General features: G+C 39.9%; 2 protein-coding genes across 2 annotated transcripts in view; both read right to left on the bottom strand.

Moving 5' to 3' along the window:
* Positions 1-7,848, bottom strand: part of C2CD6 (C2 calcium dependent domain containing 6) — a 121,367-nt gene extending 113,519 nt beyond the window's left edge. Inside the window, exon 1 of the mRNA XM_036756414.1 lies at positions 7,609-7,848. Coding sequence (XP_036612309.1) covers positions 7,609-7,848 — 240 coding nt within the window. The remainder of the gene's footprint in view (positions 1-7,608) is intronic.
* A 925-nt stretch (positions 7,849-8,773) lies between these two features.
* The window catches only part of TMEM237 (transmembrane protein 237), a 32,423-nt gene continuing 16,333 nt past the window's right edge, over positions 8,774-24,863 (bottom strand). Inside the window, exons 7-13 of the mRNA XM_036756047.1 lie at positions 23,410-23,570; positions 22,374-22,497; positions 21,737-21,928; positions 21,030-21,103; positions 17,859-17,952; positions 12,838-12,959; positions 8,774-9,254 (exon numbers count right to left, since the gene is read on the bottom strand). Of these exons, the coding sequence (XP_036611942.1) occupies positions 9,187-9,254; positions 12,838-12,959; positions 17,859-17,952; positions 21,030-21,103; positions 21,737-21,928; positions 22,374-22,497; positions 23,410-23,570 (835 nt within the window). The 3' untranslated portion in view covers positions 8,774-9,186. The remainder of the gene's footprint in view (positions 9,255-12,837; positions 12,960-17,858; positions 17,953-21,029; positions 21,104-21,736; positions 21,929-22,373; positions 22,498-23,409; positions 23,571-24,863) is intronic.

Below are 24,863 nucleotides of genomic sequence, written 5' to 3'. Positions count from 1 at the left end.
CTTGACCCTTGAGTTTTTCAGTGGGGCATTACTGCTTGTAGACTACAGAGTTCTATGTTCCACGTTTGGGGGGGAGATGCCAGCTCTGCCACATCAGCACTGCTCATTCCCCAAGAACCCCCAACCCGAACTTGGCTTAGATCTTCGGCAGGCTGTGCAACCCTACTCTGATCCGCCACTTAATTCCTCCCACCAGGTGGGCCTGGAGCCGGAAGTAACAACAGCCGTAGCTGCCCCACCTCCGCTACCCCCAGGACTGGAAGCCGAACCGCGAACTCCTTCCATTCCCGCAGCTTTTCCCACTAACCTTCTCAGCAGTCTTTGGTGTTTGTGGGTTGAGAAGTCTTGTAAGTGCCGCAGCTCACTGATTCAGGGCGCTAGGGCATGCTCTGCCCAGTTGCTGGTCTTGTTGGTCCACGCCGTTCAGGCTGGGCTCTGCTCCACTCCGTTCCCAGCTCCCAGCTCCCAGCTCCTTGTGGGATAGACCTCACCCAGAGACCATCCAGGCTGTCCTGGGCTGGAGCCCTGCTTCCCTCTGCTGTTTTGTGGGTTCTGCCATTCTAGAATTGGTTCAGAGCCATTTTTTATAAGTTTTTGGAGGGACTCGGTACGGAGCTCATGTATTCCCTGCTTACCAGCCGCCATCTTGGCTCCAAAATGGAATATCATATTCTAAGCCCTCAGATCCCTTAATGTAGATTCTGCTACATCTTGTGTTATGATGATTGTTTCCACAATACTTGACTTGTTTCTTTCTGGCTTCTTGCAATATTTTCTCCTTGACCTAGGAGCTCTGGAATTTGGCTACAATATTTCCAGGAGTTTTCCTTTTGGGATCTCTTTCAGGAGGTGATTGGGGGATTCTTTCAATTTCTATTTTACCCTCTGGCTCTAGAATATCAAGGCACTTTTCCTTGATGATTTCTTGAAAGATGATGTCTAGGCTCTTTTTTGATCATGGCTTTCAGGTAGTCCAATAATTTAAAAATTATCTCTCCTGGGTCTATTTTCCAGGTCAGTTGTTTTTCCAATGAGATATTTCATATTGTCTTCTATTTTTTCATTCTTTTGGTTTTCTTTTATAACTTCTTGATTTCTCATAGAGTCATTAGCCTTTATTTGCTCCATTCTAATTTTTAAGCAATTATTTTCTTTAGTGAGCTTTTGGACCTCCTTTTCCATTTGGTCAATTCTGCTTTTTAAGGCATTCTCCTCATTGGCTTTTTAGACCTCTTTTGGCATTTGGGTTAGTCTATTTTTTAAGTTGTTATTTTTTTCAGTATTTTGGGGGGTCTCCTTTAGTAAGCTGTTAACTCATATTCCATTATTTTATTGCATCACTCTCATTTCTCTTCCCAATTTTTCCTCTATTTCTTCTTTTAAAAACTGAAAGGGCCCACCTTCTGCATCACCAACAACTACAGCTGCTGACCAGCTTCCAACCACAGGCAGCTAGGCACTGAAGCCCTGGGAATGGCAGAACCACCTAGATCACTGATTCTGCTTCCAGGTCAGCCCTTGCAGCCATCATCTGGGGAAGCAGTTCCCTTGTAGAAGGGACCAGTCATTCCCATCAACTGACCCCCCACCACAGGCCAGGTAAGTTATTCTAGCTGGAGCAGTGGGGAACCTGGAGAAGACAGGAAGCAGAATGTAGCAGACAAGTGCAATCACCACCACCCACCCTGACCACCATCTCGCCTCTGATCCTGATAAAGATGGCCCAGGTCTCTGTACTCAAGACCCTTTAGAATAGCAATGCTTCCAGACCAGTGTCTACAAACACCAACCTGCTAAGAAATCCTTGTAGAGATATAACCTGGCAACTGTTCCAGCTGTTGCTACAGCCACATCTTATTTAAAGACCCTCCAAAACAGAAAAAAAGTTATTTTCACCAAAGTCCTTGGCATTGTCAAATGGTTCAACATCAGAAAGAGAGATGATTTAATCAGTAGGTATAACATTAAAGAAGAGGCAGCACCACCTCCTTTGCTGCCGTACCCATGGGACCTTTCGTTTAACTTGCAGCAGAAATCTTTCAAAGTTGTTGTGTCCCTTTTTTAGAATGTGAGTTCCTTGAAAGCAGGGATTCTCTTACTTTTTTTAAATATCTTTATTTTAGACAAATGTTAAAACTTAAGTGCATAATAAGAAAAAGAAACTTAAATATAGAATAAAAGAAAAAAAGGTCATGCGCACAGCAGAACGTAGGAGAAAATTCAGAATACATAGCAATAACTTTCCATTTCAAGAAAGCCTATATATTAAATGCTGAGCATTATGTTGAAAGCTGTCCATCTTTTCTTTGCTTCCTTGTAGGTTTGCGTTTGTTCTCTGCTGTATACTTTTTACTTTGTTCTTTTTTCCCCCTTTTACCTCACCTCCCCCCAGGCTAAAATTAAGCATGGACATATTTATATAGAGATATTGATATCTACATACATGTATACATATATACACATACACGTATACATACACATATAAACATATACTTTCCCTAAAAGATCCTAGTCCTAATCTTTGTTTTCATGTTTGTATCTTTTTTCCTAATTTCTCCTAATTATTTTACTTCTCCCCACTACCTTGCCCTCCTATTACTTAACCTACACCCCCCACAACAATCCCCTCTCTTATCCTCCCCTTCCCATAAACACCCTTCTATATCCCCCTTTAACCTATTTCCTCACCCTCCCCTCTAAAGAGTCCTCCCTTATCCTCTCCCCGTTCCCTATGGCCTTATCGTTTTCTTTCTAAATTTAGAAGACTTCATACTCTTTGAGATGTATATGTATTTTTCCCTCTTGAACCCATTCCCAATGAAAGTAGGTTTCCAAAACTAACACTCCAGCCTCGTCCCCCCCCCCCCCCCCCCGCCAATTCCTCTATATTGGTTCTTCCTCTTGTACCTCATTTGTATAAGATAATTACTCTTTTTAGCTGTTCTTGAATGGTTTTACTTTTTGAAGTCATATCACATTCAGGTCTGCCCCAGTCTTTTCTTATAAGCTATCTAATCACTAATAACAATCTTAGACATAGGTTTAACATTTTACATACATAAAAAATAAACAGCCTGTCCTTACTGAGTCCCTTATAATTGGTCATTGGTATGTATCTTATATTTCTCTTGGCTCTTATATGTCAAATATTCTATTAAGTTCAGGCTTTTTTTTTTTAAACAAAGTTATGAAAGTCTGAGAATTCATTAAATGTCATTTTTTTCCATTCAGAATTATGCTTAGCTTTGTTGGGGATGATATTTTCAGCTGGAAGCCCAGTTCTTTTGCTCTTTGACGTATTGTGCTCTAAGACCTGTGACCTTTTAGTATCACCACTGCTTGGTCTTGTGTGATTCTAATTGTAGTACTGCCATATGTATTTTTTTTTCTTGTTGCTTGTAATATTTTGTCCTTGAGCTGGGGTTTTTGGAATTTAAATATAATATTCCTGTAAGTTTTCCTCATAGGATCTCTTTCACTGGCGATCAGTGATTTTTTTTCCTATTTCTACCTTCCCCTCTTGTTCTACTGCTTCAGGACAATTTTGTTTATTTCTTGTATTATTAAATCAAGATTCTTTTTCTGATCATAGTTTTAGGCAGTCTGATTATTCTTTTCTCTTCTTAATCTGTTTTCCAGATCAGTTGTTTTTTCTTGTTTCACATTCTTTTCTATTTTTTCATTCTTCATATTTAGGTTTTTTTTTTTTAATTTCTTGATCTCTCATAATTTTGCTGGCTTCCCCTCACCAAACTCTGATTTTCAAGGAGTCATTTTCTTCCTTAAGATTCTGCTTCTCCTTTTCTAGCTGGTTGACTTTCTTTTCAAAATCTTGTTTTTCTTGGGATTATTCTTATTTTTCTTTTTAGTGTTTCCTCAATCTCTTTTGTTTGACTTTTAAAGTCTTTTTTAAGTTCCTCAATGAATTTTTTGGGGCAGGTAACCATTTGACATTACTCTCTGGGGTAGAAGAAGGTTTCTTTGCTTCAGTATCCTCCTCTGAAGATGAACCCATCTTCTCTATTCTCATAGTAGCTCTCTTTGGTTGGATTTTTTTTTTCTCCTTTACCTCTGCAATTTTTTTTTTGTAATAGTTTAGTTTTTATAATCACCTCTAGTCCTGGGCTACGGAGGATGGTGCCTCTGGCTTCAGATCCTCTTTAGTTTTCTCCTCTGACCTTGAAGTAACAAGACCTCCAGCCTCCAGCAAGTCTGGCCCCATTGCTTCTACACTCACCAGGCATGTGCTGGTTCCTTCTGGGCCCCACCGAGTCTTCACAGCACAGCTGGGTCTAGTGTTCCTTGTCAGCACAGGTGCATTTGATCTTTTGCAGCTCAGATGCCCAACTCGTCTCACTGTGGGTGTAGAAGTTCCTGTAGCTGGAGCTAGGCAGCCCCCAAACCAGTTAACCCCAGGGCTTGCTGTTTGTTGTTTCAGCAGGGACTGCTTTCACAGGGGTGTGAATGTCACAGGGATCAAACTTTGTCCTGGGATTTTTCTTCAGATCTTTTCTGATCATCCCAGGATGAATTGGGTTCTGCCCCTAATTTTCACTGCTCTATGTTTGTCCTGAAGTGCTATTTTATCTGTTTTGTGAAGGAAAATCTTGAGAGCTTGAAATTTTCTGATCTACTCTGTAATCTTCCCAGAATTCTCCCCTCTTCTCTTACTTTTTCTGTGTATTCCCAGCATTTAGCACAGTGCTCTGCCCTAGTGAGCATTTATACTTCATTCATTCATTCCTATCTGGACAGATCAAAATTTGTTCATTTTAAACAATTCCTTCTATATTTTAGATATCAGTTTTTAAAAATTTCATATCTGCCATATATATCTTCCCAATCTATTTTTCTTTTTATCTCAGGGGTTTTTTTTTGTAGTGTAGATGTGTTTTAATTTTACGTAATACATATTGTGTCTCTAATAATCCTTTCTATTTGTTGAGTAGGAAAAAAAAACAACTTTTTTTTTCTACAACTGAGATATGCCATGTTTAATTCTATTACCCAGCTGGATTTCATTGAGGTATATAGTGTGAGATGTGACTCTAAATCTACTTTTTGTCAAACTGCTGCCCAATTTTCTCTAATAATTTGTTAAGGAACAATCCTTTTTCCTGACAAACTAGAAGCAGAAAATGAGACAAACATTTTCAGACATGGCCTATTGATTTGTTTTGCTTGGCTCTACTTGTTACTAGAAGGGAATTCTATTTGGAGCTAGGGGTGAGTTAAGTGGGTAGTGATAGATATTTAAAAATTTTTAAAAAGAAAAGAGCATTGATAAAACATTTTACATACACAGAAGGAAACAATAAGAAATTCAAAAGGGGACACAAATAAATTGGGCAATTTTATTGCCCAATTAACTAACAAGGTAGTAACCTTGTTAAATTTAACATACACTTGAAACCTAAGAAGTTCACAATTTCATATACAATCCTTTTTTCTTCTTCTTTGTATCCTGAAATGTTTGTTGATGACTGTTAAGTTCACAATTTTTTTTAAAATTCCACTACCCAGGTTTTATTTTCTATAGGTTTATCAAACACTAACGTTTTGTATATATTTGGTAGGATGTCTAGTATAGCTAATCTATTACATGATCTATTTTTTCCCCAAGTACTAGATAATTTTGAAGATAATTGCTGTTATATATTCTAAAGTCAAAGCACACCACTATCTTTTTCTTTGTTGTTGTTGTTTAAGCAGGACAATTGATATTCTTGTGTTTTTCCATACAAATTTCATTATGATTTTATCTAGTTCTATGATGAAATCCCTTGGCATTTTAATTCATATTACATTAAATAGGATGATTAATTTTAGTAGTAGTTGTTTTACTAGAATAATCCAAACCTTCCATGAATACTGAATGTCTCCCCACTGATTTATTGCCTTTTATTTCCATCATTTTGGTTTTATGTTGTTCTTTTCCATATGAAAATTTCTAGGTTAATTCCCAAATATGTAGTAGCTTTTGTTAGTATAAATAGGCTATCTTTTATATGATTTTTAAAAATCTCTTTTGATAGTACTAATCTTTTATCCTGCAACTTCACCTCCAATTTATTCATGTTTTCTGGTTTCATTTATAAAAAGAATACTAATACTACTATGCTTCAGTTCTACTAGTAAATTAACTTTTTCTCTGGACATAATCTCACTTTGGAAAACCAGGTTAAACTACTAATTACATGTGGTCTGAATACTATATGATTCTTAGCACCCTTTTCTGCCATTGGCACCATGACTGCAGAACGAGAAGAAGGCTTTACAGAACCCTACTCTTGATAAGTACTTTCTTAAGCTTGTCCTCAGACCAAACATAGTCTATTGTCAAATGGGTACTTGAAGCCTTTACAATACCAGTAAAAATCTGACAGAGCTTGTGCTCTGCTGGAATAGTTTACAAGTACCATGAGTTGCCTCCATGCCATGATTTGCTAAAGGCCTTTTGTGGGGGATTCTCACAACTCTAAAAAACTTATGGAATTCAAAAATCATTTATTTGATCCTTCTTGCCAATCTAGTTACACAATGGTGCTAACGCGGTGTAGGTTATCCATTATGGACTATTTAGCTTAAACAAGCTTTCAGGTCACCTTTAATATGCCAATCCAGTCAGCCTTCTTACAAATGCATATATATACCTGGTCACAACAAAGTGTGGCTAAATCGAATCCATCACCACTACTGGAAAGGTAACTGAAATTATGCCACTTTGCTGAAGGGTCAATAGTGAAATCTGATGTATTGCAACATTATTTTCTCACTAGCATTTGTAAGAAAAGCTAACCACTAAAAAAAAAAAGTGTTAAACTAGTAAGATTTAACCCTAGTGTACTAACTACACTCACCAGTTTAAAATTCCAAAAATTCACCCACAAGCTTTTGGAAAATAAATTTCGTTCTAATTTTGTGTCTATGTTCCCCAACACACTCCCTCCCTCCTCCAGAAACTACCGAAAACAAATTAATGTAACATTTCATATCGGTCAAAGAAAATTTTTCTTTTCCAGTGAGGCCTTCTGGGTCCGGATTGTGGATCGTTTTGTTGGTCTTTTGCAAACCTGCTTCCTTGAGCCCATTTTTGCAACAAAACCCTTAATTCCAGTGCCTACCCCCTGCTGCTTATCTTCCAACCTCTCTATAGCTCGTCTGCACATACTTTGCAATACGGTCTCCCCCATTAAACTGGGGGTTCCTGGAAAGCAAAGGGCTGTCTTTTTGCTTTTCTTTCTATTCCCGGGGCTAGGTGTGACTGACTGGCTCATAGTAGGTGCTCAATAAATGCTCGCTGACTGACTCCAGTGGAAAGCCGGAGGAGTCGCCCAATTTTCCCCTATATCTGGGTTTTCGCGTCCACGGATAACAAGTCTCCAGGGTAATGGTGCAGGTCCCGACCCCAGCAAGCATCCCTAACTGCCACACCCCAAGGGGGATGGGCTCGCCGCATGCTCTCCCGCTCCCTCCCCTCCCCACAGGGATCCTAAACCACCCCAACTCCACATCTGGTGCAGGGGAGGGAGCAGGGGAAGGCGCCCCGCCCCCAACCCCGCCCACCCCTTCCCAGACGCAGCCACTCTATGCTTTCCTCCGCCTCACGTTCAACAGCTTTCGGCCGGTCCCTTCCTTGCTCCCCTCCCTGGAAGAATCGATCCGCGACGAGGGCGAATACCGAAGGGAGGACGTCTGAGAGATGTTGTCCAAGTTTCTGGATTCGGCATTGTCGTCAGCCCCAGTGTCGTCCTTGTGAAGAAAAGGGACCTTGAACAGCGAATGGACCTTGTTTCGCTGAGTTTCACCAAGCTCCGAAACCTTCTTTTCCTCTTGGCTTGGCTCCATCCTGGACCCCCACCCCCCACCCCCCACCCCGGCCCCCTCAACCGACCGCGGTGGCTCGGGCCACACTTTACTAGTGAACTCGCGCAAGGGGACGAGGGGGTGGGGGGTGCGAGTTGTCCGAGGCACTGCGCACGCGCACGGCGGCGGGCGGGGTGGGGGGGCAGGAAGGCACTTGTTCACCAGGCGGAAGGAGCGTGGAGCGAGAGCTCCCAGGCCTGGAGGAGGCGGGATGGGGCTGGGCGGGAAAGGCGGTTGTCATCGCTGTCTCGAGGCTGGCCACGTGGTCGCTTCATGCCCTCCTCGAGCCCTCTGGTCCGACGCCGCCCACCCTCGGGCATCACGGTCCTCTCTGGGCCGCTGAGCACTGTAAACATGGGCATTGCTATTCCCCCACAGAAAAGGCCCAGAGACCGGGGCTCTCTCCTCATCTGTGAGCCCGGGGAGGCCTCGGCTCCTTTATTTTTTTAATCTCTGCTTTATTGGCAGGGATGACTCACTGGGTGGAGGGGGGCATTTGGCAATGAAGGTGGGGTGAAAACAAACGGTATCCCCAAAACACCTTTAAAAATAGCACATACAACTGTCTACGGTGGGAAAGGGCCACACCCTCCCTCCTGGCCTTGAACGTGACCCGGTAACTTCGGCAGCGCAAATCCCAAGTGGCCCATAAACAAAATGGACGTGCCACTGGATCTGTGGTTGGTTAAAAATGACATAAATAATCACAGGAAATGAACCTGTTCTTTCATCATGAAATTTCTGCCAAATGATAACGTTCCTTTTTGTTAGCCATGAAATGAAATGCTAAATTACCTGAAGTAATATTTGCATGATACATACCCCATAAGCAGTTTTCCAACAAGTAAATCTGAATTTTAAATTTAAACGAATTCAGTAAAGAATTTTTAAAGAATATACATAGATCTTTTTTATTCTATTCCCTGAATTTTGTGTTTAAGTTTGACATATAACATGTTACAATGTTAAATCATTCCGCATTCGTCCTTATTAGTATTTGCAGGCATTTGCAATGTCACATGGAATAAACATTACAAATACAAATATAATTTGGAAAAATAGGAAAAGATAAAAATGAATTAAAATTCTTTCCCTTACAGATTTTTACCTACATTGAGATAGTAATGCCATGGAAATTGATAGTTGTAAACAATGTATAAAACTTTTAATATTTTTCATAATCTTGGGGCATAGGTTTCTATAATCAAAATAATTTTAGATACATTAGCAAACATTTTGTAAAATACATTCTAAAAAAGATTACATATCACAATTGAAACATTAAAATACTGTCCCAGTTTTGAAGATAGATTTTTAACATCATGAAGGCGATATAGTTTCTTTATCCACATCAGGATATTCTTGAACAATAGAAGAAAACATCAGCTCTGAGGGGGCAAAAAAGATATATCAATATTTAAAGTTATTGCCCATTACTAATGATTATTAATGCATATTTGGTTATAAGTCTTGAATATCATTAACACAATGAAATAAAGAAAACTTCCCCAATACAGTAAGGAACTCTCAGTAGTTTAGTGTCCATTAAAATTCTGTAGCATCTATAACAACACAATGAATAATTTTGAACCATTTTAAGAATTCTGATCAACATAGTGATAGACCATTATTCCAGAGGACCAATGATGAAGAATAACCTACCTCCTGAAACAGATAAGTAAATATGCAGAATGAAACATTTTAGGGTATAGCCATTTACATGGGAATGTGTTTTGTTTTGACTTTGTTTAAAAAGTTTTTTTCTTGGGGGTGGGGGGGCAGGTGGGAGGGAGAAAAAAATAAATGTTCGACCAAAAAAAATTTAATTAAAACCACAAATGTATCTGGTCTCAACTGGGCCCTCAGTGCCACAGGCAATCCTTGTACTCCTCCCTAATTCTCTATTACAGTCCCCACAGAGCTTCTCCAAACCCATTCTTCTTGGCGCACTCCTGATCCTCTCAGGGTGAGGAACCAGGCCTTATCGAAAAGTGAGCTCTCTCCTCTCCCTTTCCCTACATTTTGAAATCTTTTCACTTCAGCCTCTACTCTCTCCTTTTTTCCTTTGGTTTCTAATGAAGAGGCGGTCCTCCTCACTAAAACCCTCTTTATGTACCCTAAATTCTATCCCATTTGGTACACTGCATCTGTAATTACCCCTTATCGCTAATATTTAATCTCTCTCTACTGGCTTTCCTGATGTCTCACATCTTTAAAAAAAAATAAAAGCTCACTTGACTCTCTCATTCCCCTGAGCTGTCATATTCTCCTTCACAAACTTCTGAGAGAGAAAAAAAAAGCTGTTCCCTTTTATTGCTTCCACTTCTTTTCCTCTCTTCTCACTCCTCACGCCTTTGCAATCTGACTCCTGACCTCATCATTTAACTGAAACTGCTCTTTCCAAAGTTATGAGTGATCTCCTATTCTTCATGAGTTTAACAAATGCTAACAAGCATGTCAATGTACAAAAGAGAAGACAAGAGGATTATGTATGGAAACGTAAACCTCTATTATTTATAGTTTGAGTTTCAAGAAAGCATATTATCCAATTTAACACCAGAGCAACAAAAAGGCCCTGTTTGTGTCTCCTCTTGAAGTTTCTTATCTCTTCTGAATATCTTTTAACCCACAATCTGCCCCTTACCCCCAAGAGAAATCCTCCTGTATACATACAGTTAAGAAAAATAAATTGGATCTATGATGAAGAATGCTATCCACTTCCTGAGAAAAAACTGATGGAATCTAAATGCAGAGCAAAGCATACTGGTGTTTTGGTTTTTTTATTTTTCTTGGGGTTTTTTTTGGTCTGTTTTCTTTCACAACATGGCAAATATGGAAATATGTTTTGCATGACTGTATCTGTATAACCTTTATCAAATGGCTTGCTTTCTCAATGAAAGGGGAAGAGGATAGGAGAAAATTTGGAACTCAAAATTGTAAAAAAAAAAAAAAAGGTTAAAATTGTTTTTACATGCAATAGAAAAAATTATTAAAATACATAAATTTAAAGAAAAAAGAAAAACAAACAACAGTATTGGTCATGTCTGAAAATATAAGCGTCATTCTGGACCTCTTGTCCATTTACCTCTCTGCCAAGAGATGGGAGGCTTGCTTCATCAATTTTATGAAGTCACAATTGGTCACTGCATTGTTCAAAGTGCTAAAGTCTTCTAAGTCATTTTTCTTTACATTACTGTACTTGTTAAATGAAATATTCTCCTCCTTCTGCTCATTTCACTCTTCATCAGGGTTTCTCTGAATCTCTCCCTTTCATCATTTCTTATAATGTAGTAATATTCCATTACATTCATTTACCATAATCTGTTCCACAAATGGTCACCCACCCTTTCAGGTCTCTACTACAACAACAGGTATCTTCATAAATAATTTTGTGTATATGGGTCCTTTGCCTTCAACTTTGACCCTTATAGGATATATACCTTGTAGTTGGTTAAAAGGTTACATGCAGTTTAGTGGATTTGGGTTATGGTTCCAAATCTGTCTTTAGATGTTGGCAGTAGTAGAGTGCCAATATCTTAATTGCCAATTCAAATGGCTTTTTTATTGCCCTCATCCTTCTTGAGTTCTGTATAGCATTTAACACTGTTGACAATCCTTTCCTCCTGAATACTCTTTTTTTCTGTTGTTGTTGTTGTGACACTGCACTGTCTTGGTTTCCTCTTACTATCTGACTGCTCCCTCTCAAATAGCCTTTGCGGAATGCTCAACCGTCATCCACATACTCTGAGTGTATTCCACAGTTCTGCCTTGGACCCTCTTTCCTCTCTCTCTCCATATACTATATCCTGGTGGCCTCATCAGCACCCATATTTCAATTATCGTCTTTATGTGACTGATTCTCAGTCTATCTATTCTCTCTATTTAGCACCAATCTCTTTCCTGACCTCCTGTCCCACATGAACAACTGCCTCTTGGAAATTCTCAACTTGATGTCCTGGAAGCATCTCAAAGTGAGTATGTTGAAAACAAAACTCATCTTCCTCCAGATAAATGTGACACGTTTTATTTTGCAATTCTCAAACGCACTTATCGTGTAATATTTTGCATTCTTATTATTTGTGTTGTCTTCCACTACTAGCTAGTAAGCTCCATGAGGGAGCTTGTCATAAAATATGTTATGTTCCTCAGCACATGGCATAATATTCTTGATGTAGGAGGATTTTAGAAATGCTTGTTGAATTTCTGTCGAAAGTTAGAAAGTTCTTTACATACAGCAACAGATAATCAGGAAAACTGAATCCCGACTTCTATCATTGCCATTCCCCACTCCCAGCACAGATATTCCTCCAAGGCTCTGTCTTTGGCTCTCTTCTCTTTTCACACTCTCTCCCCTGGTGATCTCATTCATTTCTAAGGTTTCAACTATGACCTCTATCTGGCTAACTTACAAATTCACAGTTCTGGGCCTAGCTCTCTCCTGAGCTCCAGATTCTCATTTTTAACTGTTGAGTGTGTATCAATACCTGGTTTAACCTGTTGACGTACCACGCTTCTTGAGGGCTAGGCCCACATCATCTATTCCTTTACCTCAGTCACAGACTCTAGCACAATACCTTGCACAGAATACAGTCCACACCTATTTATTATTACTGTTGGACATGATCTGCCTTAACAGTAACAGATGTGATAAATGGTCAGTCATGAAGCATTTATTAAACACCCATGTGCCAGGCACTTTGCTAAATGCTGAGGGAACAAAGAGAGGCAAAAGACAGCCCTTGCCCCAGAGAAGTTCACAATCTAATAATGATGATTGCGCAGCAGAAGTGACATGAGACCTTTGGATACTGTATTCTGTTTCTTAAAGCACTGAATTAATGACAGTGAATTCTCAAGCTCAGAATTTGTCATAACTGAGAAAAATATGCCCATTAAAACAAAATTTTTTGAATAATTTTGGAAGTTCTGATGGTACCAATATTTTCCTACACTGATCATGAGTTTTCCTACCTTCACTGAGATCCATCTCTGGCCTATAAGACAAGAAAAGCCAAGACAGTCCAACCAGAAGAGCCACAACCAAGTTCACCACGATCCAGGGATGGAGAATTTGTTCCTCTGTACCTGCTGCCCTAAAAAAAGGATGAAGATACTTCTGGGGACCGACTTTATTTTTGTACGTGCATACATTCTTATGAACTTAAACAGTGTGGTTGCTGCAAATCTATCCCCCACCCCAAATACCAGAGGAAACTAAATACAGGTTCATCTTTTAGGGAGTGGGGTTGGGCTGGGGGACTGGGTTAAGACTTATGATTTCATTGGTGCAGCTAACTCCTGACAAGAAAATTACCTGTATCAATGTAGGTATGTAAATATTCTATAAGTTATAATCTTCAACAGTTGTCTGGGACACCAAGAAGGTTACTGCCCCTTGCCCAGGGTCATATAGCCACCGTGGGTGGTTCACTCTTCCTGAGTTCAAAGTGAGGCTTCTCACCACTACGCTCTGCTGAGTAGGCTGGCCCCTTGCTGATGAGGTTCTGGAATCCTACATGCCAGTTCCAAATGTGCTTCGGGGGATGGCCCAAGTGACGTTAAAGAACAAAGACAGAAAAGTCTGCTGGATTAGACCAAATGTACACAGGGGAGGCATGTGCTAGAGGTCACGCAACCATGAAGGTGTTCAGAGACTGAGCCAGGAGACATCTAGGGAAGTGAGGAAAACTGCTAGCTATTATTATTAAAAAGCATTTGACTCAGTAAAGCAAACCACTATCCTAAAGGCTCTCTTCCAGCAAGGTGTCTCCCAACCATCCACAACAGAAATTGCTTTGATCATAAACAGTGGATAAAGCACGAAACAGTACAGGATATGCTTGTCAAAGGTCTTGTCACCTTAATAAAGGGGATACTTTGCTGAGTCCAAGTTTTGGAGGGGTTTCCTATAGAAGGTAGATTTTCCTGATGTTCCTGTTTATGAATGATATTGTGCTATGAATGTATCAAGCCTTGGAACACTGCAAAACCTCCTGAAACAAATTCATAACCACTCCCAAGAATCTGTCCTCACTGTTTTTTTCCATTTTTTCTTTTACCTCCCTAGTTTGGTTTTTAAAGTCCTCCTTGAGTTCTTCCAGGAATGCTTTTTGGTCTGGAGATCAGTTCACTTTCCCTTTTGAGGTTTCAGATGTGGGCATAGTGTCCATACTGTCCTCTTCTGAATTGGTATTTTGATCTTCTCTGTCTCCATAATACAAATCAACGGTCTTTGAAAGCTTCTTAGTGTTCTTTCTCATGGTCTTTTTTCCTCCTGGTTTCTAAAGTGGATCTCTGTTTCTGAAGCTCAGGGGGCTCTGTCCCAAGTTTCCTGTGTTGGGATCTAGCTTTATGTGCTATGGCCTCTGGTTGTGTGAGGTATAGGGGTAGGGGTGGTCTGGCTCCTCTTCCCCAGGACTGCTCTACAGCAAGGGTGGTCTCAGCTGTTGTCTGTGTTGGTGTCTGCCACTTCCCCTGGCTGTGTCTGGGGTCCTGGTGTTGATGTTAGTTAGCACCCCCTGGGGCTCAGTTACTCTCGTTGTTCTGCTCAAGTGAGGGCTGCTGGGATGCCTCTCTTCCTGCACTAGTCTCCTTCCTCCACCACAGGAAGGGCCCTCTTCCCCACTTCTCTCACTACTGAAGCCCCCCTTCTGGCTCCTTTGTTTCTCCTGATGTTTTATTCTCTGGGTTTATTCAAGGGAGGAATGAGAGCCGTTTTACCTGGCCATCACGGCTCCTGGAAGTTCAAGAAGGAGAGTTTCAAACCTTTAGACTGTGGGCTGCAGGCCTCCGGCTAGCTGCTCCCACAGCCATAGGTTCTGCACTGGTGCCTCCCATAGCTGCTACAGACTCCCATCCTGGGCTGAGAGGCCTGGGGCTCCATCACGGCCATAGCCGGTACTTCCGCCCTGGGCCTGTTCCTGCTCTGGCGTTTTGCTCACCCAGCGACCTCCAAGACCAGTGTGCTGGCTGGATTCCTCAGCTGTTCTCGGTTGGTTTGGTCTGATGCCCCTCTTAGTCTACTAGTAGCTTCTAACTCTCTCAAATCTGCTCAGATTCACTTTTTCAGACGTACCTGACAGAATTTGTGAGAGAGCTCTAGTAGTCCCTTCCTTTCACAGCGCCATCTTGGCTCTGCCCATCCTCACCATTTACATGAGATAAAACAAGTGGATGAAGAATGCCTATTGCTTAGATTATGGCACACAGATGGACAGCCAACTTCTAAAGCTTGGCCATGTATATACATATACATTTATAGCTATGTTTATGTATTATTCATATATATGTATATATATATATGTGTGTGTGTGTATACATATACATACAATATAAAAACATATATGCATGTATGTATACACAGGTGTAACACATAAACATATACATACTGTGTGTATATGTATACCTATACATGTGTGTGTGTGTGTGTGTGTATACACATGCACACACATATATGTATATACTCACTCGGGGAAAAAACCCAGTAAAAATCGATTTGAACCCAGAGTAAACATGAAGTCTAGATTGCCTCTGGAAACTTACAGAACCCCCTTTGTGACTTCAAACTTTTCCCAGAAACAAATCCCTATTTTTAAGGACAATATTTTATTCTAGCATTTATACAGTTATGAGATAAAACATAACAGACTTTGAAGAACTGAAAATAAGTACCACACAAAAGGCAATGACAAGGTGCATGAAAAATGCAGCATAACTAATAAGGAACTTCTAAGAAGGATCAATTAATTAATCAAGCAGCTTTATTAAGCACCAACTCTGTGCCAGGCCCTGGGATTACAAAGGCAAAAATGAAATCATCCCTACTCTTTTTAATAATTAATTTATTTTTAGTTTTCAACATTCATTTCCATAAGAAATTATCCCTACTCTTTTTTTATGATTAATTTATTTTTAGTTTTCAACATTCACTTCCACAAGAAATCAACCCTAGTCTTAAAGACAGGTCCTTTTGCTCCTCCCTCTAGGAAGAGACAACATGTATACATATAACTATACACAAGATAAAGACAAGGTAGTTTTTTGTGGGGAGGTTCTGGGATCAGGAAATGCCTCATGCAGGTTCAGAAGAAAACTAGGAATTTTAAGAATTTTAAGAAGTGAGGAAAGAGTACATTTCAAACTTGGGAGTTGGGTTTGTCCTTCATTCTCAAAGAGGACTATGATATCAGCAAGATGATGCCATGACTTATAAGTGAATTGGATTTAAGTGAGGGAGGGCTGTGCAAAGTCACCAATCTCACTTTCTCTTCCGGAGCCATCTGGGTCCAGCAGCCAGATATAGATCAGGCAACTGGAGATGTCCAGCATGCAATGGGAGACCTTGGCCTTTTTAAACTAAGGTCTTTCCAAGTTCTCATTTTGACTGAGGCAAGGCCTATTTAGTGATTAGAGCTGTTTAAAAAGTGAGCCAAGGGATGGCCCCATTAATTAAAAAAAAAAATCCAACTGGGAGGGGAAAACCCTGAGGGTTTCTGGCCAAAAGAGAAGCAATTAAATATAAAATGTAAACTATAGGCTTGGGGGACAGCTGATTCAAAGGAACATGCACTACTCTGTGAGAAATGCCAAAGCAGCCAGGTTGGCTGGATTGAAGAGTGTGTGAAGAGGAAAGATGTGCATAAGACCAGAAAGGTAAGCTGGAACCTGGCTGTGAAGGACTCTAAATGTCCAACGGAGAAGTTTGTATCTGATCCCCTCCTCAACTTCACCTCTGAGGAGCCTTCCTTTGCTTCAAGATTCTACCTCAAGCACAACCTTCTACATGAAGCCTACTAGTTTCCTGCCTCCTCAAAATTGCCTTTTATTCATTTTATCTATATAGTCTAAATATACTTATAAATGTACATGCTTTCTCCACTATTAGAAGGTCCTAATTGCCTTGAGGGCTGAGACTGCTCATTGATTGATTGATCCTAGATCAGGGGTGGGAAACCTGTGCCCTGAAGGCCACAAGGTCCTCTAGGTCCTCAATCCAAAGGGCCGTACTTGAGGACCTAGAGGGCCACATGTGGCCTCCAGGCCACAGGTTCCCCACTCCAGTCCGAGATGTAAGAGAAAGACACTGGAGTTTAATGAGTAGGGAAGTGATGTGGTCGGACTTGTGAAGTCAGACTTAGGAAGATCACTTTATATGGCAGTTATACAGAAGATACATTGGAAAGGGGAGAGACTTGAGGCAGAAAGATCAACTATGGGGCTATTACATAATACAATGTAATTTTAATTACATCTATGATTATAATTAATGAATGCATCTAACTAGAAAGCAATTATGAACCTTCATTTTTATGACTCATCATAAAAAGCACATTTACTTAGACAACCATAATAATCTATGATGCGTTTTAAGCATAATGGAGTGTGGCATGGAATCTTACTGATTCTACCTTCATGTCTCTTTCACCTTTCCCCTTCTCTGCAGACAAATCCATAATTTGAGAGCCTAATACAGATTTCTAAAAGGAAGAAACTTCTTTAAAATTTCAGATGTATGTAGCATAACTTAGTAATCCTCTAGTCCAAAAGCATAACTGCTATTGAGAGGGTCAAGAGAATTCCAAATCCCCATCCCATTACACTTCCCTTCTCCTCTTCCCCTGCCCCCTTTTTGGTCTGGCCCTGTAATTTCATCGTGGTAGACAATACCTAGTCTGGAAATTCCCTCTACTTATACAGATCAGTAACTTTTCTGTAACTTATAGTTTAGAGAGTTTCCTAGAGCACCAAGAGGTTAAATAAATGACTTGCTCCAAGGTCACATGGCTAGTATGTGAAAGAAGCAAATTTTGAAACCAAGTCTTTCTGATTCCAAGGCCAAAACTCGACTATTTCATGCTCTTCTCACTGCCTTCATTATATAAGCAAAAACGAAACTTTCTTGGATTTAGGTGTAGAAAAAGAAAAGTAAATGTAAAAGAATATTAATAACAAGATTAGTTCTACAACTACGGAGATTGTTAATGACTTCTTACCAGAGGCTACCATTAACTGATGCGGGTGTGTAAAGATGGATTCTGTCACTTGTCATCTGCTGGCTCAAAGACAAGATAAGAGCAGCAAAGTACGCTGGAAAAAAAATGCACAAACCTCAAATTATTAACACTATAAAATGTGATTCAAATTATTTTAAATTATTAATTATAACTAAAATTATTTAAAATTATTCAATATCAGTCATTGCTCCCAAACCAAATAGCAGTTTTAATATTTTGGTTGGGGTTTTTGTTTTACCTTCCCTTCTACAATGGTCATTTTTCATTTGTTATGGGACCTCCACAAAGAATGACTGTATACTATTTTGTTTTTGTCCTACACTGTAATAAATGTCCTTTAAGTGCCTTATACTGACTGTGACTACTGCCTACAGTCTAAATGATTAAAGCCTCAAAATGCACAAGGACTATATGAACAATCTTTAAAAATAAAATAGACAAGAGAAAAGCAAGGAAACTCCATTATGCTTAAAGACACCATAGATAATTACGGTTCTCTAAGTAAACTGCCACATCATCTGAAAAAAAATTCATTTCTTCTTTGCCTATGCTTATTTCCTCCATTTCTTTTACTCTCTTTACTGATCTAGTTATTGTTTCTACAGCAGCATCAATTTATAGTGGTAACAATGGACATCATTGCTTTACCCCTGAAATTATTAGAAAGGCCTCTGGTGTTTTTCCACTATACACAATGCAAGCTCTTAGTTTTTAGTCACTATTTGCCATATTAAGGAGAGGTCCATTTATTCTTATGTTTTCTAGTGCTTTTAACTTAAAAGGGTGTTGTATTTTTGACAAAAACTTTCTGTATCAATTGATGTAATTAAGTGATTTTAAAAATTAATATGGTTTTTGTTTTTCATAATAACAAACCAACCCTGCATTCTTAGTATAAATCCAACTTGGTTATAGTGTATAATCTTTTAAATATTTTCCTGTATCCATTTTGTTGGTACTTTGCTAAATATTTTTTACATTAATATTCATTAGAGCTATCGGTCTGGAGTTTTGTTTTTTTCCTCTGACTTTTTTTCCTCTTTCTCCCTGGTTCAGGTATCAAATACTTGTCTCATAAAAGGAATTTGGTAGGATGCTATCTTTCCCTATCTTTGCAAACTTTTACGTAAAAGTGTAGTTAATTGTTCTTTGAATGTTTGATGGAACTGACTTGTAAATCCATCTGATCCTGGAGATTTCTCCCTTTTGGGAGTTCATTTATGGCTTGTTTAACGTTGCTTTCTGAGACTGGGTTATTTAAATTCACTATTTATTATCCTAACAGTCTGGATATTTTTTTCCTAATATTTCTTGTTTTATAGAATCATTGAGTTTACTTCATTCTGTTTTTCAGGGAGTCAAATACTTGGATGAAATTTTTCTACCTTTGGTCCTAAGCTTTTTATTCTCCTTCTAATTCTTTTCCCCCTTAAGAGCTGTAATTTCACTTTTTATCTCTTGAATTTCCTGTAGCTACTCTTGGAGTCCTTGGGTCCAAACCATTCTTTTCTCTTAGGCTCTACTTGTACTGACTGTCAAGTTACTCTGTTCTTTTGGATTTACCTCATGGGCTTCTCTTGACTCCCTTGACTTCTTCATTGCATTTTCAGAAAATTAAAATTGATCCTGTATTATTTTTAATTGATCCTAGTTACAATTAATTGATTTTGTCCTGTAACTGCTTTTGCCTTGTAACTGCTTAAGTCGGTTTTCCGTCTCTGAACTTAGTTCAGAATGCAGCTGTAATGGGTTAAATTCAGAAATCCTGTTCTCTTGCTAATCACTATTCAATTCTTGCCTCGAGGAATTTACATGACCTTGGGAGATGCTGGATCTAGTATCTTTACACCACCAAGCTGTTCTTCAAGGATGTCTGGTTTGCTATTCAAAGGGGCTGCCAGTCATCTTTTGACCTTGTACCTGTACTTAAACGATGGGCACTTCTTAGTCTCGGGGGTGGGGAGGGTGGGGGGGGAGGAAGGGGTCATTGCTAGCCCCTCATTACCTAACTTCCAACTAATCATATTGTTCCCTACGCCTCAGTTCTGTAATCTGTCATGCTGCTCTCAACCCCATGATGTCACCTACCCTGTTCTGTTCTTTGTTCTGCACTCCCCAAGACCTATAAATAAAAGGGGGGCTGTCCTTTTGCTCAGGGTTTTTGGCCAGAGGCAGAGCCACTGAGCCTTTAATTGGCAGGCAGCATGCCCCTGCTAGTAAATGTTATCTTCTGTGGAGAAATGTGCCTCAGTTTGCCTTTTTGTTAAATCCCACTTGCAGCAGTTTGGTGTGTCTTCTAGAAAAGGCTTGAACTAGAAGTTGTAAATGGCACAGGTTGTAGGCCTCCTGCAAGGCCCTGACTGCTAGGAATGAACCGTTGCTCAGTTGGCCTTGTCTTCTGCGGTGGCTTGAATAGAAGAACTGGTTCCATGTCTCTTCTAGGGAACCCCATGGCTCTGGCATGGACTGCTTGGAAACTTCCTATGTTCTGCTGTGGCTCCTGCCCAGGGTGCTTGGGCAGTGCCCTAGATTCCTCTGCTTCCTGCTGGTTCTGCAGTGGGTTGTCTGGTGCTGTAATGGCCCTGTCTTGTGTTGAGGCTCTGGGGAGGCCTAATAGGGCACTAGCTTACACCTCTTAGCAGGCCCCAGGTGAGCATGTATTGTGGTTCTGTCTCCCTGTGCCTTGAACCATGGGGCTCATTCTCTGCTGCTCCAGTGGCTTTCTGAGATGCTGTAACATTAAGTGACTTGTCCAGGGTCATCAGAAATAGGTATGTCGGAGGCAAGACTTGAACCCAGGGCTTCTTGACTCAAAGGCTAGCTTTCTACCCACTAAGCTACCTTATATCTTGAAGAATATCACAAAGAATGTTATATATATGTACATATATATGTATATATGGTACTTATTAAATATATGTATGTATAAATACATAACACATGCATATATTTATATATTATGCATCCCCCACGCGCGCATGAGTGCACACACACACACACACAGTCTATCCCTACCAGATTGTTAGGATTCCTCTCAAATAAAAGCAGCCTACTTAACATGAAAACACAAAACTGCTTTTGTTAATTCAGTACTAAAAAAGTTTAGAGTTTTATACAGGTGGTAATGGCACCTCTTTAACCTTTACTTACAGAAAGAAGCCAAAGCTGTTGGGTCCAGGGCAAGAAAACCTCGAATTGCTACTGATGTTTTAGCAAAATCAATCCTAGAAATAGAAAAGAAAGTTTCTTGTCACAATGTAGCAAAAAACCATTCTTACAGAAGTTCTCTGTCCTGAAAATAATTTTGGTCTTTCAGTATATATAGTAATGCTACTATATATACTGAGTTCAGTTAGTAAATATTAAATATCCATGATGTGCATAGCCCTGTATCATCTACGTTCTCCTAATGCTCTCCCCAACACCCCCACGAATCCTTTTATTTCGAACAACAGATATAGACATAATACACTTTGTGACTTAAGAGCACCAGTAGACAAAAAGACAATTTAAAAGACTCTTAAAGTAGGCTCCTTAGAATTGGATTATCTATAAAACATGGATTAGTCTCTTTGCCACCTTACCAAAGCCCTCTTACTATTTTTCATTTCTCTAGGCTAAAATAATACAAAAATCTACTTACTTAAAATTATAGAAAGTTTTTCCCGCCAAATTCCCTATCGTTCCCATACTTATCCCTCAAAAAGGTGGCAGCGATTTTTTAAATCATATGAAAAACTGCATTATTGTTTTATAGTCTATTTTCCTAAACATCCAAATAGGGGCACAGAAACATTATAGCCATGACGCTGGCTCCCTGATGATGGAAAGCTGCGGTGACTCTACAGTTGTCTTACCTGTCAAAAGCTGAAATTGTGCTTATAGCCAGAAGCAGGTAGAGGAGACTCTGAGTAGGATAAGCTAAGGTCTTGTACTGCTGCAGGAAGTTGGAGAGATCAGACAACTGTTTTCCCGCTAGAACATAGATTACAACAATATTCCACACAGCATAGCCAGCCAGGAAGCCATGAGAAAAGAGGCCAATCATCCTAGATGGGGGGGCGGGGGAAGGATTCAAAATTATTATAAATGATTCATCTCAAAGAGATAACTCAATGTTTTTTGCATTTCTTTGTAAGCCTAGCACTTGGCACACTGCTTCACATATAGTAAGTGCTTCATAAGTACTTGCTGACTAAGTCAAAGTGGCTTTGCACCTTGCCTGTATATAAAAACAAAATTGTATTTTTAAAAAGATAAATTTTTTCAGTAATAATTGGAATTTCATAACTATATCAGTGGAATTTTCATTATCCTAGATGGGCCAACCTTTATTTAATTCTCATTCAATAATGAGAAATTATTGTCTACCTGGATATTATTTTAAAACTGCCAATGGTGTGAAAGGTTTTGAACAGGCTAAAAGACGTAAGCTATTTTTAGTTATTAGCACTCATTTCACATTCCTTTGAAGAAAAAATTCAATGCGGCTACCTGAAGCTTCGGTGTACCGAAAGGGCAACATCCCTGGTTGTCCACGAAGGCTTTATGTCCATTAGCATATCCATGTTTTCAGTGGTTTTAATTAATTCAGACCGGTCAGCAGCCTGGAATCGTCCTAGCATCAACATAAAAATTATTAGTAAACAATGAAATGAAGCACTCACAGTTATTTTTGCTGTCCTACAATACTCTTACTCAAACCAAAACTGAGATAATGCTTCATTTACTACTTTTTTACCTAGAGAAATACTATTAATCAGTTCCTGTTTCAAAAGACTCTTTATATTTTGGTTGTTTAAAATACATACACATATATTTAAGATAAAAATATAGCCCCAAATGAGATAAACAAAGCTTGCTCTATTATCATTGTGCTTAATAATAAAAACAGGAATAATTTTTAGATATCAGATCTGGTGTGCTTAGCACAGTGACTAGCCTGGTCTGTAGAAGGCAGTTTGTAAATTCTTGTTGCTACATACTAATACATTCATATTTTATAGGTTTTTCTTAAATGCCGTAGCTTTTTCTTCTTGAGGACTTTGAGGAACGATGACTAACCTGCCTCTCTTCCCTCTGTCAGCAGAGAGTAAGCCACCTGGGCCTTCTCATCCTGTTTAACTCTTGTCTATCTTCTTCCATAGACACTTCACAGGCACACCCCCCACTCCCCTGGCCCCACCACGTGGGAGCCTTTCTCTGGGTCTTTCTAGATGTTGTGGAAATCAGAGAATCTATTACCCCTCTGTGCTGCTTCTTATCTCATCCAATTGTCTTCTTCCTCCACGTTCTTCTTTATGTCACTTCTCAGCCACAATTTACCATCACAAATATGCTGTGGCCTGCTATGCATGTCAACCGCCCTTTGGGCAGAAACCTTCAACCCTATTTTATTATGTACAATATTATCACAACTATTTAGTTCACCAAAGGAAAATATAACCACATGCTCTATTTTTAATTTAATGTGCTACTGTCATCAGATATATTAAACAAAAGTGGACAACAAAAACACAAAATCACTTACTGCTTTTTTCTACAAATACTTTGCCCACCGGCTGGCTAACACCCACGGGTGCAGTGAACACTGAAGCCTGTTGCTCTGGATGGCTTTGCTCGTCAGCAATTATGTCCTCATCTTCTACTCCTAGCTCATTAGCATAGTGCAATCCTGTTGGCTGGCTTCTCCTACAATTCGGTAGCAGGATGAGAATGCAGATATGGTTATAAACCTTTACATAAGGAGAGAACTGGAAAAGTAAACCTTTCCTCCCACCCAAATGTACTTTTAGAAACGTTCAATTACATGAAACATTTAATGTGTGAAAATTTTATATTTCTTGTTTTTTATTCTGGTTAAGTATCCTATCAACAGGATAGTGATGCTTAATAACACTGAACTAAGGGCCTTGCTGCCATCTTATTGGCAGACCAGCCATGCTTCATTCCTCACCAGGCTATGCTTCTAATTCTCTGGACTTTCCTATCATAATGCAGCTTCCTTCACGGCCTGGGGCCTTCTCACCTGGGAGCATCCCACTCGCATGCGGCATTGAGCAGCGTCCATTTTGAGGGGCCAGCCTGAGCTGACGCTGCTTCCTTAGCTTCCTCTGTAAATATGAGATGTTCTTATCAAGCACTCAACAAGCACTGCTAACTGACTACCTGGCGCCAGGCAGCGCATTAATGGGGATACAGCTGTGAACAGGAACTCTGTTCTATTGCGGACATATACCACATCCACAGAGAAGTAAATACTAGACAGCACATCAAGGCTGGGGTGGAGGCAGTGGTCAGGAAGGGCTTCTTGAAGAAGATGGCATTTGAATACTTGAAGGGAATTCAGTGTTCCAAGGGTTGGAGAAGAGAAGGGAAAACTGTACTGCTGGGGGATCTGGTAGGGATCAAAAGCACAAGGTAGGAGAAAGACTACTGTATACAGGAAACAGCAGGTAGGTTTGGCTAGAGGGTAGAGTGCTTGAGGTGGAGTAATGGGTAATCAATCCAGTTAAGATAGCCTGGAGTCAGATTTTGAAGAGTTTAAACGCTAAACAGAGGACTTTATATGTTATCATCTATTTGGCAACAGGGAGCCACTGAAGCTTACTGAGCTAGGGAGTGACAGCAGGCCTACTCTTCATAGCAATCTCAGTCTGGTAGCTATGGTCCTACAATGGTATTTCCTGATGGCTCTCAGCAGCTGCTGCCAAACTCCTCTCAGTGGTTTCCCCTCCGGAATGAAGCCACTGGAAAGAGAACTGGAGTGGGAGTCACAGCACCTTGTTCTGAGTTCTATTTCTACCTCTCAAGGAGGTATGGGGCCTTGGACAGATCATTCAGCCCTCCTGGCCTCAGTTTCCTTTATCTATATCTATAAAATAAAGCAGATGCACTAAAACAGGGAAGGTACTCTGGGAATAGAAAAGTAGGGAAATGTCCTTACCTTCAAAAAAGCAAGGAAAGTAGAGCCTGCCAACAATG

This window comes from Trichosurus vulpecula, chromosome 4, assembly GCF_011100635.1.
Source record: "Trichosurus vulpecula isolate mTriVul1 chromosome 4, mTriVul1.pri, whole genome shotgun sequence".
Taxonomy (NCBI): Eukaryota; Metazoa; Chordata; class Mammalia; order Diprotodontia; family Phalangeridae; genus Trichosurus; species Trichosurus vulpecula.
The sequence above is the reverse complement of the archived record's forward strand: the minus strand, read 5'-3'. Positions and strand labels throughout refer to the sequence as shown.